Source organism: Carcharhinus amblyrhynchos, unplaced genomic scaffold (genome assembly GCF_965287045.1).
Source record: "Carcharhinus amblyrhynchos unplaced genomic scaffold, sCarAmb.v2.hapA scaffold_745, whole genome shotgun sequence".
Taxonomy (NCBI): Eukaryota; Metazoa; Chordata; class Chondrichthyes; order Carcharhiniformes; family Carcharhinidae; genus Carcharhinus; species Carcharhinus amblyrhynchos.
The window spans coordinates 9467-23759 of NW_027650485.1; the positions used below are offsets into that span (position 1 = coordinate 9467).

Sequence of the window (14293 nt, forward strand, 5' to 3'; positions counted from 1 at the left end):
AGGTTCTAAAAAACTGCAACATGACTTGCCAATTTTTAAACTCAGTGCCCCAGCCGATGAAGGCAAGCATGCCGTATGCCTTCTTGATTACCTTCTCCACCTGCATTACCACTTTCAGTGATCTGTGTACCTGTACACCCAGATCCCTTTGCCTATCAATACTCTTAAGGGTTCTGCTATTTACTATATATTTCCTATCAGACATTCCAAAGTGCATTATCTCACACTTGTCTGAATTAAACTCCACCCAAGCTCCAACCAGCCTATGTCCTGCTGTTTCCTCTGATGGTCTTCATTGCTATCCACAGAATCCACCAACTTTTGTGTCGTTTGTAAACTTACTAATCAATCCAGTTACGTTTTCCATCATCTACATATATATATATTACAGACAGCAAAGGTCCCAGCACTGATCCCTGAGGAACGCCACTTGTCACAGCCCTCCATTCAGAAACGCACCCTTCCATTGATACCTCTGTCTTCTGTGACCAAGCAGACTCTGTATCCACCTTGCCAGCTCATCTCTGATTCCATGCGACTTCATCTTCTGCAATGAGAAACCTTGTCAAAAGGCCTTACTGAAGTCCATGTGGACAGCATCAAGTGCCCTCATCAATCATCTTCATCACTTCCTCAAAAAACTCGATCAAGTTAGTGAGACATGACCTTCCCTTCACAAAACCACCTTGCCTCTCACTATTATGTCCACTTATTTCTAAGTGGGAATAAATTCTGTCTCAAAGAATCCTCTCCAATAATTTCCCTCCCACTGACATAAGGATTACCGGCCTGTAATTACCTGGATTATACTTGCTACCCTTCTGAAACAAAGGAGCAACATTGTCTATTCTCCAATCCTCTGGGACTTACCCTGTAGCCAGTGAGGGTACAAAGATTTCTCAAGGCCACAGCAATTTCTTCCCTTGCCCCTCTCAGTATTCTGGGGTCTATCCCATCAGGCCCTGGGGACTTGTTACCTTAATGTTTCTCAAGAACCTCAGTAACTTCTTTTTGATCTCAACGTGACTGAAACTATCTACACACCCTTTCCCAGACTCATCATCCACCAAGTCCTTCTCTTTCATGAATACTGACACAAATACTCATTTAATACTGTGTCCATTTCCTCTGGCTCCACACATAGATTCCCTCCCGTGTCCTTGAATGGACCAACCCTCTCCCTGGCCAGCCTCTTGCTCTTTATATATGTATAAAAAGCCTTGGGATTTTCCTTAAGCCTGCTGGCCCATGCTTTTTCGGGCCCTTTTTAGTCCTCTTTACTCCTTGCTTAAGTTTCTTTCTACTTTTCTTGTATTCCACACTTGCTTCTTGTGTTCCCAGCCTCCTAGCTTTAACAAATGCTTGTTTTCTCTTTGACTAAGCTCACAATATCTCTCATTATCCAAAGTTCCCAAAACTTGCCATCCTTATCCTTCACCCTGACAGGAATGTGGCCGTCCTGAATCCCTCTCCACTTACACTTGAAAGCCATCCACATGCCAGATGTTGATTTGCCCTCAAACATCTGCCCCCAATCTATATTCTTCAGTTCCTACCTAATATTGTTATGATTAGCTCTCCCCCAGTTTAGCATTTTAACTTGAGTACTACAATTATCTTTGTCCATCAGTACCTTGATGCTTGCTGAATTGTGGTCACTGTTACCGAACTGCTCCCCTACTGAAACATGGACTACCTGGCCGGGATCATTTCCCAATACCAGGTCCAGTGTGGCCCGTTCCCTAGTTATACGTTTCATACTGCAGATAGTCTTCGACGGAATGACACCTAACCTCCTACCAATTGCATATTTCCGATATATGGACACTACCTTTGTTAGGCACAGTAGCATAATGGTTAGCACTTCTGCCTCATAGTGCCAGGGACCCGGGTTCAATTCCAGTCTCGTGTGACTGTGTGGAGTTTGCATGTTCTTCACACTTTGAACTGATTTGTTATTGTAGCAGTAGACAGTGAAAAGTATTGTTTCTTGTGCACTATACAGCCAAAACATACCGTTCATAAAGAACAAAGTATAGCACAGGAACAGGCCCTTCAGCCCTCCAAGCCTGTGCCAATCATGATGCCCTAACTAAATTTAAAAAACCTTTTGCCCTTATTCTATCTGTATCCATCTATTCCCTCCCTCTTCATTTACCCACCCAGATGCCTCTTAAATTTTGCTAATGTGCCTGCTTCCACCACCTCCTCTGGCAGTGCATTCCAGGCACCCACGACTCTCTGGGTGAAAGATTTCCCCTGCACATCTCCCTTAAATTTTTCCCCTCTCACCTTGAACCTGCGTCCCCCTTGTAATTGATACTTCCACCCTGGGAAAAAGCCTCTGACATCCACCCTGTATGCTTCTCATAATTTTGTAGACATCTATCCTCAGCCTCCATCCTTCCAGTGAAAACAACCCTAGTTTATTCAACCTCTCCTCATAGCCAACACCCTCAAGACCAGGTAACATCCTGGTGAACCTTCTTTATACACTTTCCAAAGCTTCCACATCCTTCTGGCAGTGTGGTGACCAGGACTCCATTGCGTATATGGGGGAAAAGGAAAGGAAAGGATGCAGAATGAAATATTGCAATCACAGCTAGGGTGTAGAGAAAGATCCACTTAATATAAGTTAAGTCCATTCAAAGGTCTGATGGCAGCAAGGAAGAATCTGCTCTTGAATCAGTTGAACCACAGACCTTTACATCTTTTTCCCAATGGAAAAAGATGGAAGAGCATCTATCCAGGGTGTGTGGGGTCCTTGATTATGATTGCTGCTTTTCTGAGGCAGTGTGAAGAGTAGACAGAGTTAATGGATGGGTGGCTGGTTTGTGTGATGGACGGGTCTACTTTCACGATCTTTTGTAGTTCCTTGGCAGAGCAGGAGCCATACCAAGCTGTGATACAACCAGAAAGAATGCTTTCCATGGTGCACTGATAAATGTTGGTGAGAGTCCTGGTTGACATGCCAAATCTCCATAGTCTTCTGAGGAAGTGGAGGCGTTGGTGAGCTTTCTTAACTATAGTATCGGCATGGGGGGACCAGGACAGTTGTTTAGTGATCTGGACACCTAAAATCTTGAAGCCCTCAACCCTTTCTACTTCATCCCCATTGATGTAGACAGGGGCATGTTCTCCGTTACGCTTTCTGAAGTTGATGACAATCTCCTTTGTTTGACTGACATTGAGAGAGATTATTGTCGCCACACCAGTTCACCAGATTCACTGTCTCTTTTCTGGACTGCGTCTCATTCTTGTTTGAGGTCTGACTCACTATGCCCGTGTCATTGACAAACTTGAAAATCAAGTTGGAGGGGAATTTGGCCCCACAGTCATAGATATAAGGAGTATAGTTAGAACATAGAACATAGAACACTACAGCACAAACAGGCCCTTCGGCCCACAAGTTGCGCCGATCACATCAACACCTACCAATCCATAGACCTATCTATAACCCCCAATCCCACTAAATCCCATATACTCATCCAGAAGTCTTTTAAAAGACCCCAGCGAGTTCGCCTCCACCACCACTGACGGCAGCCGATTCCATTCACTCACCACCCTCTGAGTGAAAAACCTACCCCTAACATCACTCGTGAAAAGGGACTATAGGGAACTGGGTAGGCAGCTGAGGAAGAGAAAAGCAAAGGTAGTAATCTCAGGATTGCTGCCTGTGCCACGGGAGAATGAGGGAAGAAATGAAATGAGGTGGAGGGTGAATGCGTGGCTGAGGGACTGGTGTAGAGGGCAGGGATTTCGGTTCCTAGATCACTGGGACCTCTTTAGGGGTAGGTGGGACCTGTATAGTAAGGACGGGTGGCACTTAAATACCAGGGGGACTAATATCTTGGCGGGAAGACTGGCTAGGGCTACCGGGGGGACTTTAAACTAGAAAGGATGGGGGGAGGGAACTGTGATGGGGAAACTGGGACGGAGGAGGTTCACTCTCAGGTAAGGGAGGACCGCAGGCAGTATGGGAGGGAGGTTAGACAGGCGGTGGAGATGGGAAATGCCCAGACTGAGGGGCTGAAGTGTATATATTTTAATGCAAGGAGTGTAGTGAATAAGGTAGATGAGCTTAGGGCGTGGATTGCTGTTTGGGATTGTGATGTGGTGGCCATTACGGAGACTTGGATGTCTCAGGGACAGGACTGGGTACTTCAGGTGCTTCAGGAAGGACAGGGAGGGTGGCAGAAGGGGTGGTGGAGTGGCACTGTTGATCAGGGACAGTGTCATGGCTGCAGAGAAAGAGGATGTTGTGGAGGGACTGTCTACAGAATCTCTGTGGGTGGAAGTTACAAACAGCAAAGGGTCGAAAACTTTGCTGGGTGTATTCTATAGGCCGCCCAATAGTGACAGGGAAGTTGAAGTGCAAATAGGGAAACAGATTCTGGAGCGATGTTTTAATAACAGAGTTGTCGTGATGGGAGACTTCAATTTCCCAAACATCGACTGGAATATCCCTAGGGTAAGGGGTCTGGATGGGGAGGAGTTTGTTAGGTGTGTTCAGGAAGGTTTCCTGACACAGTATGTGGATAAGCCTACGAGGGGAGAGGCTGTACTTGACCCGGTACTGGCGAATGAACCAGGGCAGGTGATGGATCTTTCGGTAGGAGAGCATCTTGGAAATGGTGACCATAATTCTATCTCCTTCACAATTGCATTGGAACGAGATAGGATCAGGCAGGCTAGGAAGGTGTTTGTCTGGGGTAAGGGGAGATACGAAGAAGTCAGGAAGTTACTTGGACAAATAAACTGGAAGGAGGCGTTCTTAGGGAAAAGTACCGAAGGAAGGTGGCAGATATTCAAGGAATGTGTGTCTGGAGCTCTGCATGACAACGTTCCGATGAGACAAGGGGGTTTTGGTAGGTCGCGGGAACCGTGGTGCACAAAGGCTATGTTGAACCTAGTCAGGAGGAAAAGGAAGGTGTACAAGAGGTTCAGGGAATTAGGAGAGGTTAAAGATCTTGAGGAGTATAAGGACTGTAGGAAGGAACTTAAAAGGGAAATTAGGAGAGCCAGAAGGGGTCATGAGAAGACCTTGGCGGGTAAGATTAAGGAGAATCCCAAGGCCTTCTATAAATATGTGAAAGGTAAAAGGATAAGAAGAGAAGGGATAGGACCTATAAAAGGTGAGGGGGGAAAGGTTTGTGTGGAACCAGAAGAAATGGCAGAGGTGCTTAACGAGTACTTCGTCTCAGTATTCACAGTGGAAGCTGATCTGGGAGATTTTGTTATGGATTTGCAGCAGATGGAAAAGATTGAGTATGTGAATATTAAGGAGGAGGATGTGTTGGAACTTTTGAATTCTATCAAGGTAGATAAGTCGCCTGGACCAGATGGGATGTACCCCAGGATACTGTGGGAGGCGAGGGAAGAGATTGCAGAGCCCCTGGCGATGATCTTTGCGTCGTCAATGGAGACGGGAGAGGTTCCGGAGGATTGGAGGATTGCGGATGTAGTTCCTATTTTCAAGAAAGGGAACAGAGATAGCCTGGGAAATTACCGACCGGTGAGTCTGACCTCTGTGGTTGGTAAGCTGATGGAGAGGCTTCTGAGGGACAAGATTTACGAACATTTGGAGAGGTTTGACATGATCAGGAATAGTCAGCATGGATTTGTCAAGGGCAGGTCGTGCCTTACAAGCCTAGTTGAGTTCTTCGATAATGTGACTGAACACATTGACGAAGGAAGTGCCGTGGACGTAGTGTACATGGACTTCAGCAAGGCGTTTGATAAGGTCCCCCATGCAAGACTTCTTGAGAAGGTGAGAGGGCATGGGATCCAAGGGCCTTTGACCTTGTGGATCCAGAACTGGCTTGCCTGCAGAAGGCAGAGAGTGGTTGTGGATGGGGCTTTTTCTGAATGGAGGTCAGTCACCAGCGGAGTGCCTCAAGGATCTGTTCTGGGACCCTTGTTGTTTGTCATTTTCATAAATGACCTGGATGAGGAAGTGGAGGGATGGGTAAGTAAGTTCGCTGATGACACTAAGGTCGGTGGTGTTGTGGATGGTCTGGAAGGATGGCAAAAGTTGCAGCAGGACATAGATAGGATGCAGGACTGGGCGGAGAAGTGGCAGATGGACTTCAACGCGGATAAATGTGTAGTCGTCCATTTTGGCAGAACCAACGGGATGAACGAGTACACTATCAAGGGCAGAAGTCTGAGTAGTGTTGAAGAGCAGAAGGATCTTGGGGTCCAGGTCCACAGGACTCTTAAATCGGCCTTGCAGGTGGAGGATGTGGTCAAGAAGGCGTATGGTGTACTGGCCTTCATTAATCGAGGGATTGAGTTTAGGAGTCGGGAGGTAATGCTGCAACTTTATAAGACCCTTGTCAGGCCTCATTTAGAGTATTGTGCGCAGTTCTGGTCGCCTCACTATAGGAAAGACGTAGAAGCTATTGAGAGGGTACAGAGGAGATTTACAAGGATGTTGCCTGGACTGGGAGGCATGCCTTATGAAGTTAGGTTGAGGGAGCTGGGACTCTTTTCCCTGGAGAGACGAAGGTTGAGAGGCGACCTGATAGAAGTTTACAAAATGTTGAGAGGAATAGATAGGGGGGACTCTCAGAGGCTATTTCCCCGGGTTGAAATGGTTGCTACGAGAGGACACAGATTTAAGGTGCAGGGAGGGAAGTTCAGAAGTGATGTTAGGGGTAAGTTTTTCACTCAGAGGGTGGTGAGTGAATTGAATTGGCTGCTGTCAGTGGTGGTGGAGGCGAACTCGCTGGGGTCTTTTAAAAGACTTCTGGATGAGTATATGGAGTTTAATGAGATTGAGGGTTATAGATAGGTCTGTAGGTTGGTAGGTGTTGATGTGATCGGCGCAACTCGTGGGCCGAAGGGCCTGTTTGTGCTGTAGTGTTCTATGTTCTATCACTTCTGAAATTGCCTCCCCGCACCTTAAATCTGTGTCCTTTCGTAGCGACCATTTCAACCCGGGGAAATAGCCTCTGAGAATCCACCCTATCTATTCCTCTCAACATTTTATAAACCTCTATCAGGTCGCCTCTCAATGTTCTGAGAACACAGCCTTATGGGGCGCTGGTGTTGAGGATGATTGTGGAGGAGGTGTTGTTGCCTATCCTTACTGATTGTAGTCTGTGAGTTAGGAAGTCTAGGATCTGGTTGCAGAGTGAGGAGCTGAGGCCCAAGCCACCAAATTTGGTGATGAGAAATAATAGTGTTGAGTCTGACACAGGTGTCCTTGTTATCTAGGTGTTCCAGGGTTGAGTACAGGGCCAGGGAGATGGTGTCATTTGTGGACGTGTTGCGGTGATAGGCAAACTGTAGTGGATCCAGGTAGTCCAGGAGGCTGGAATTGATCGTGCCATGACTAAACTTTCTAAGAACTTCACAATGATGGATGTCAGAGCCACCGGTTGATAGTCATTAAGGCACACTGCCTGGCTTTTCTTAGGTATTGGGATGATGGTTATCATCTCGAAGCAGATAGGAACCTCAGGTCAGCATAAGGAAAGGTTAAAGATGCCTGCGAATACCCCCCGCAGCTGATCCATGCAAGACCTGAGAGTGCATCTGCAATGCTGACCTTAGTTACCAGTTTGGCTGAAGCTTCTGGATGGAAAGAATGCTCTCGCTGACCTCTTGCTAAAAACGGCCATAGAATGCATTGAGCTGACTGGGGAGGGTACATTAGTGCCGTTGATTCTACATGCCTTCATCCTGTCTGTGCGGGATTCCTCTGAGTCCTGCCATTGTCCAAAGGTGTGCAGATTAGATGCATTGGCCATGCTAATTTGCCCCTTAGTATCCCAAGATATGTAGGTCGGGGGGATTAGTGGCGTAAATGTGTGGGGTTAAGGGAATGGGGTAGGGGAGTGGGCCTGGGTAAGATGCTTTGTCCGGGAGTTGGTACAAGCATGATGGGCTGAATGGCTTCCTTCCATACTGTAGGAGTTCTAATCCACTCAATTCATGCACAATTAGTGACGGGCAATAAATGCTGGTCCAGCCAGTGACACAAACATCCCCAAATTAATTTTAAAAAGTAGCATGACTGGAATTTGCCACGAACAGGATGTCAAAAAGCTAAAAAAAATTTCCTCCATCACACAAATGAGTAATACATATGAATTTCAGAGCCAGTGTAGTGACAGGTATGTGGACCATATGGCCAATAGACTGGTGGATCGGGGTGCTGTTGTGCAGTGTCCTGATGAGTTCAAGATGAAAAGCTTCAACAAAGGTCTATAAAATAATGAGGGGCACAGATCAGCTGGACAGTCAATATCTTTTCCCAAAGGTAGGGGAGTCTAAAACTAGAGGGCATAGGTTTAAGGTGAGAGGGGAGAGATACAGAAGTGTCCAGAGGGGCAATTTTTTTAAACAGAGGGTGATGAGTATCTGGAACGAGCTGCCAGAGGTAGTAGTAGAGATGGGTACAATTTTATCTTTTAAAAAGCATTTAAACAGTTACATGGGTAAGATGGGTATAGAGGGACATGGGCCAAATGCGGGCAATTGGGATTAACTTAGGGGTTTAAAAAAAAGGCGGCATGGACAAATTGGGCCGAAGGGCCTGTTTCCATGCTGTAAACCTCTATGACTCTAAATGTCTCCTTTTGTGGCAAACTGTACTTCATGTGACTCCAGAACCCAGAGCAATGTTCCACAGTGACTCTTAACCATGGTAAGGCAGCAAGGGCGAGGGTGGCACAGTTAGAATAGCCGCCTCGCAGCACCAGGGATCTGGGTTTGATTCCCTGCCTTGGGTCACTGTCTGTGTGGAGTTTGCACACTCTCTCTGTGTCTGTGTGGGTTTCCTCTGGGTGCTTCAGTTTCGTCCCACAGTGGGTTAGGCGCATTGGCCATGCTAAATTGACTCTGGTGTTAGGGGGATTAGCAGGGTAAACAGGGTTATGGGAATAGGGCCTGGTTGGGATTGTGGTCAGTGCAGACTCAATGGGCTGAATGGCCTCCTTCTGCGCTTTAGGGATTCTATGCCCCTCTGGCTGAGTGAGACACTTGGCTCAAGGGGCAATTAGGAGTGGCTAATGAATGTTGCAGTTGCTGGGGAAACCAGTGTCCCGTGGTAAAGTGCTTGGAAATACAAAATGGTTTAAACTGAAATCACTGGAATCTGAAACAAAAACGGAAAATGCTGGAAAATCTCAGCAGGTCTGACAGTATCTGTGGAGAGAGAATCGAGCCAACATTTCGCGTCTGGAATGTCCGCTCGGATGAAGGGCCATCCAGACTGGAACTGTCAGGGTTCTCTCTCTACAGAGGCTGTCAAACATGCTGAGATTTTCCAGCACTTTCTAATTTTGATTTAAACTGTTTATTTTTTGGTTTGTGGCCGGTCCTTATTTTACCTGAGAAAAGAGGAGAGAAGGAAAAATCCCAGTTGTGATAGTGACTGGGGGAGGGAAATCTCTCGCTGCGCGGGTGGGAGATGGGTAATGGCGGCTGCTTTACCCAGGGAGCCCCGCGGCCGTGCAAGTGGTCTATCTCGGGCAGAAGGAGGGCGGCGCCTGCGCACTGTGGGCCCAGGCGGCCATTGTCACAGGAGCTGGTTCCCAGGCAAAAGAGGCTGAGAGATTTAGAGGAGGGGGTGCAATCTCAGGCTGCTCCCCCCGGGTAAGAAGAAGCATGCACAGGCATTAATGCAGAATTCCCCGTCCGGCAGTGCCAGGCTTTTGTTGCAAATTCCACAGGAAACCTTTCTTTTTAAAATCAGCAAACTGCTCAGCCCCAGGTCTCATTCTGGGAATGGGAGATGAGGAGGTTTGCTTTGGTGTTTGCATTTCCCTCCTCCTGTCCTGTTCTTGTCTCAGGACCGGTTTGCGGGGAAGAATGGGCTTCAGTAACTGACAACGCAAAGTTAACTTTCTGTTTTCCTGGAAGGAAGTCTGTCAGTGGTCCTCAGGACCACTGGGTGGGTGGGTGTATGGGCTCCATTGTCCATTGACTGCAGTGGAGCACTGTGGGGCTGGTGGGGGGGCTGACAGGTGGCAGAGACAGTTTGATACAGAGACATGCAGGGTGACACTTTCCAGCAATAGAGAGAGGAGATACTGGCCCAGACAGCGCCACTCGAAAGACTGTGAAATCGGGAGGGCGAAACTGCATTGATCTGCAAAGGTGCAGGGTAGATCGAGGGAGCAGACAAGATCTTGGCCTGTGGAAGCAGCATCATTGGCTAAAGAGAAAATCGACATAATTTCAGGTGACCAGAGGCTGATTCATAGAATCTGACAGTGCAGGTGGAGGCCATTCGGCCCATCAAGTCTGCACCAACTCTTCAAAAGAGCTTCTTCACCAGGCCCAGCCCTGCCTCCATCCCTGTCACTTCGTGCCTTTACTCTGCTAATCCGCCTAACCCACATATCCCCGGACAGTAAGGGGCAATTTAGCATGGCCAATCCACCCAACCTGCACATCTTTGGATCGTGGGAGGAAACTGAAGCACCCGGAGGAAACCCACGCAGACACAGGGAGAATTTGCAGACTCCAGTGCTAACCTCTGTGTCACCGTGCCACTCACTGACTGGTGATGACTTAACCTGAGGGTCATCACACCTCAGACGAGGGATAGGGTTGAGAAGGTGGAGCCTTCACAAATACCCACAGCTGAGTCAGGAATTGAACCCCTGCTGTTGGCATTACTCTGCGTTACAAAACAGCCACCCAGGCGACTGAGTGAAGCAAATCTGAGAGTACAAAAACAGGGAAGATACAGCAAACCTTTATCCAGTCCTGATTCAGTCCTGACTCCACCATACTGTTCAGTTGTAGTCACCAATCAGGAAGGATGTGAGGTCCTGGGAAAAGAGGGGCAAAGAGAGAGATTTACTGGAATGGTTCCAGGGGATGAGGTGGGATTATATCCACAAGCTTTGGTTGGACCAGCTGGGGGTCATTCTCAATGGAGACCAAGGAGTTTGTGGGGGAGGGTAGGGGGGAGGTGGGGTGGGGTGTTCTGATTAGGGTGGTGGTGTCGAAGATAGAGTCAGGCAAGACAAAGCTTTTCCCAGGAGTTTATGGATTGGCACTTACAGGTGATGGGATTAAAATTTCAGGGAGAGGCTGGAGTGTGAGTAAGTGAGTGGAAGGTACTCTCTGCAGGATGGCAGGAACAGAAAGAGTGAACGCTTTAGGAATCATGTTGGATGGATGTTCATGTGGACTGAACCGGCAATGCTGTGGGCTGGGTCTAACCGGAATGTTCCACAAAGAGCCAGTACAGAGTGGAGGAGCTGAATAGCTGGTGTAGCAGGGACAGTGCAGGTAAACTCTGTTTTCCTAGGAGATGGCAGTGGCCCTCAGAACCAGTGCCGCTGCATCAAAGGCAGTGGGTGGGGGAATTCTGTCGGATAATGGGAGAATCAATGAGGAGAAACTGTTCCCAATGACATGAGGAGCACGCACCGGAGAGGTGAGGGGTAGGGGGAGATGAGGAATGTTCATTTTAAGACAGAACTAGGCAAATTGTACCATCCCACCTGTCAGGAGCGGGTCACAGAAGGGTCCATTGACCTGGGCGGGGGGGAGGGGCGTGGAATTTCCAATTTCAGGGCGAGAGTGGCCCGAAAATCCCACCCAGCCAGTCATTGTGATCTGGAAGGCGCTGCCTGAAAGGGCGGCGGAAACAGATTCAACAGGAACTTTCCAAAGGGGCAACTGGAGAAATACTCGATGGGGAAAGAGTTACTGAGAGATTTGGGGGGGGGGGGGGGGGGTGGTGGAGGAGGAGGAGGAGGTCAGAGGGAGGAGTTATTGAAGGGGGAGGGTGGACTGGGGGGAAATTGGAGGTAGGGGGATTGAGGGGAAGGGTGGAGGGAGGGGGATTGAGGACAGAAGGTGGAAGGAGAGGGGATTGAGGGGGAGGGTGGATGGTGGGGGGATGGAGTGGATCATTTGTACACGGAGCCAGCATGGTAAGGAGGGGCTGAATGGTCTCTCTTTGTACAGTGACACTAAGAGGCTGCTTTCTCTCCTGTTTGTTTAGATGTTGCGGAAATGAAGCAGAAGTCCTGGCGGAGGTGGAGCCGGGGAACAGGCCGGAGATTCTCAGATGGCCCAGGTTGGGATTTAGCCAGTCAGGCTCCACTTCCATCCGCTTCACAGGGGTCCACAGTTCCAGATTGTTCTTCCGTCCCGGTGTCCATTAACCAGCATGTGCTGTCCTGGGCGGAGGGAGAGGGGTCAATGGCAGTGGAGCAGCTAGAATACGGAGGTCCAGCCCCAGGGGAGCCGGAGGAATTATTTGCCGGTTTGCCGGACTGGGAGTGTGAGTTTGTGCCGGCGGTGAGTTTGCCTCAGGATACTGGCGAGGAGGAGGGCTCTCTGAGGCCGGATGATGAACTCTTCATCTGCTCCGTTTGTGGTCACGGTGTCACCGGGGCCTCTCCCTTTGATCAACACCAGCAGGTTCATGCCAATTACCACTGTGTCACCTGCGGAAAAGGCTTTAGCCGCTCATCAAACCTGTCCCGGCACCAGAAACTTCACCGGCAGCAGCCCTCGTTCACCTGTCCTCGCTGCGGTAAGTCCTTCCACCAGGCGTCAGACCTGGAGCGGCACAGTCTGGTGCACACTGGCGAGCGCTGGCACAGGTGTGGCGAGTGTGGCAAGACTTTCACCCAATCGTCGAACCTGGCACGACACCGTCGGATCCACTCGGGTGAAAGGCCCTTTGCCTGTGCCGTCTGCGGTAAGGACTTTAACCGGCTATCCAGCCTGCAACAACACCGGCGCATCCACACTGGCGAGAGACCATTCCACTGTTCACTCTGTGGCAAAGGCTTTAACCAATCCTCCAACCTGGCTCGGCACCAACACATCCACAGCAACCACAGAGTCTACGGACAGCCCTTTACTGAAGCTTCGCACCAAACGCCGGGAGACAGAGACACAGCACCCTGAGCGCGAACTCCCAGCCCTCCCAGCACTGTGAGCAGGGCACTAACTACACCACATCTGCAAGGTTCCTGTAAATTCACCCCCAGTTCCTGTGGAAGGCCAGGGTCTAGCCTGTCCAAAGCAGATGGAGCACCAAGCTCCCAGCAACTCCAAATGCTCACATTAAATCCAAGTTTTAACAAGCTGCTTCTGGTGCTATTTGAGTGATACATGGGGGTGAACTATCGGCTGAGTATGTGACAGACATCAGGTGGTTAACACTGTGGTGTGCCAGAGGGTTTGGTGCTGGGAGTCTTGCTGTTTGTTTTATATATTAATGATTTGGGTGTGAACATGGGAGGCAGGGTTGGGAAATTTGCTGATGACATAAAGTTTGGCCAAGTAGTGGACAGTATAGTGGATAGCTATAATCTCCAAAACAATATCGATGGGTTGCTGGAGTGGGCGGTAAAGTGTCAGATGAATTTTAACAAGGGAAGCGTGAGGTGAAGCGTTTAGGGAGGTCACACAGTTAGCAGGAATACATAATAACTGGGAATGTACTAAGAGGCATAGATAAAATGAGAGATCTCGATGTACATGTGCACAGGTCCCTAAAGACAGCAGTTCAAGCAAAGTTATAAAGAAAGCAGATGGAATTCATTGGAGAGGAATAGAATAGAAAAATAAGGATATAAAGTTGGAATTATATAAAACACTGGTGAGGGCACAACTGGAGTATTGTGTGTAATTCTGGTCACCACATTACAGGAAGGATGTAACTGCTCTGGAGAAAGTGCAGAGAAGGTTTACAAGAATATTGCCAGGGCTGGAGTGGTGTAGCTATGAAGAGAGATTGGATAGGTTGGAGTTATTTTCTTTGGGACAAAGAAGGCTGAGGGAATGACTTGATAGAGGTGGATAAAATTACAAGGGGAAGAGATACAGTGGACAGGACAAGGCTGTTTTCCAGGTGGAGAGTGGACATGAGGTTTTTTACGCAGAGGGTGGTGAGTGTCTGGAATTCACTGCCTGAGTTGGTGATGGAAGTAGAAACCTTAAATTCTTTTCAAAAGTCCCTGGATCTGCAGCTTAAGTGCTGTAAAATATGGGCCGGGTGCAGGAAGGTGGGATTAGAAAGGGCTGACATGGACAAGATGGGCTGAATGGCCCCTTCTGTGTATCATTTCTCTGGTTCTAAGTAGGAACCAAGCTGAATTATATAAAAGGATAAAAGCTTTGACAAAGGGTCGTCTGGATTTGAAACGTCAGTTCTTTTCTCTCCTTACAGATGCTGCCAGACCTGCAGAGATTTTCCAGCATTTTCTCTTTTGGATTATATAAAGTTCAGAGGGGAATGTTAAAAAAAATCAGAGAAACAAAGGCAGAGTGTAAGAAGAGGGTGGCAACTGACATAACAGGG

General features: G+C 48.4%; 1 protein-coding gene across 1 annotated transcript; it reads left to right on the forward strand.

Annotated features, from left to right (window-relative positions):
• The first annotated feature begins 9525 nt into the window (after window positions 1-9525).
• Window positions 9526-13073, forward strand: LOC145340048 (uncharacterized). The gene is made up of 2 exons (XM_080184467.1): window positions 9526-9606; window positions 11978-13073. Exon 2 carries the CDS (start codon window positions 11989-11991, stop codon window positions 12892-12894), a length of 906 nt encoding a protein of 301 aa, XP_080040593.1. The 5' UTR covers window positions 9526-9606; window positions 11978-11988; the 3' UTR covers window positions 12895-13073.
• The last annotated feature ends 1220 nt before the right edge of the window (window positions 13074-14293 follow it).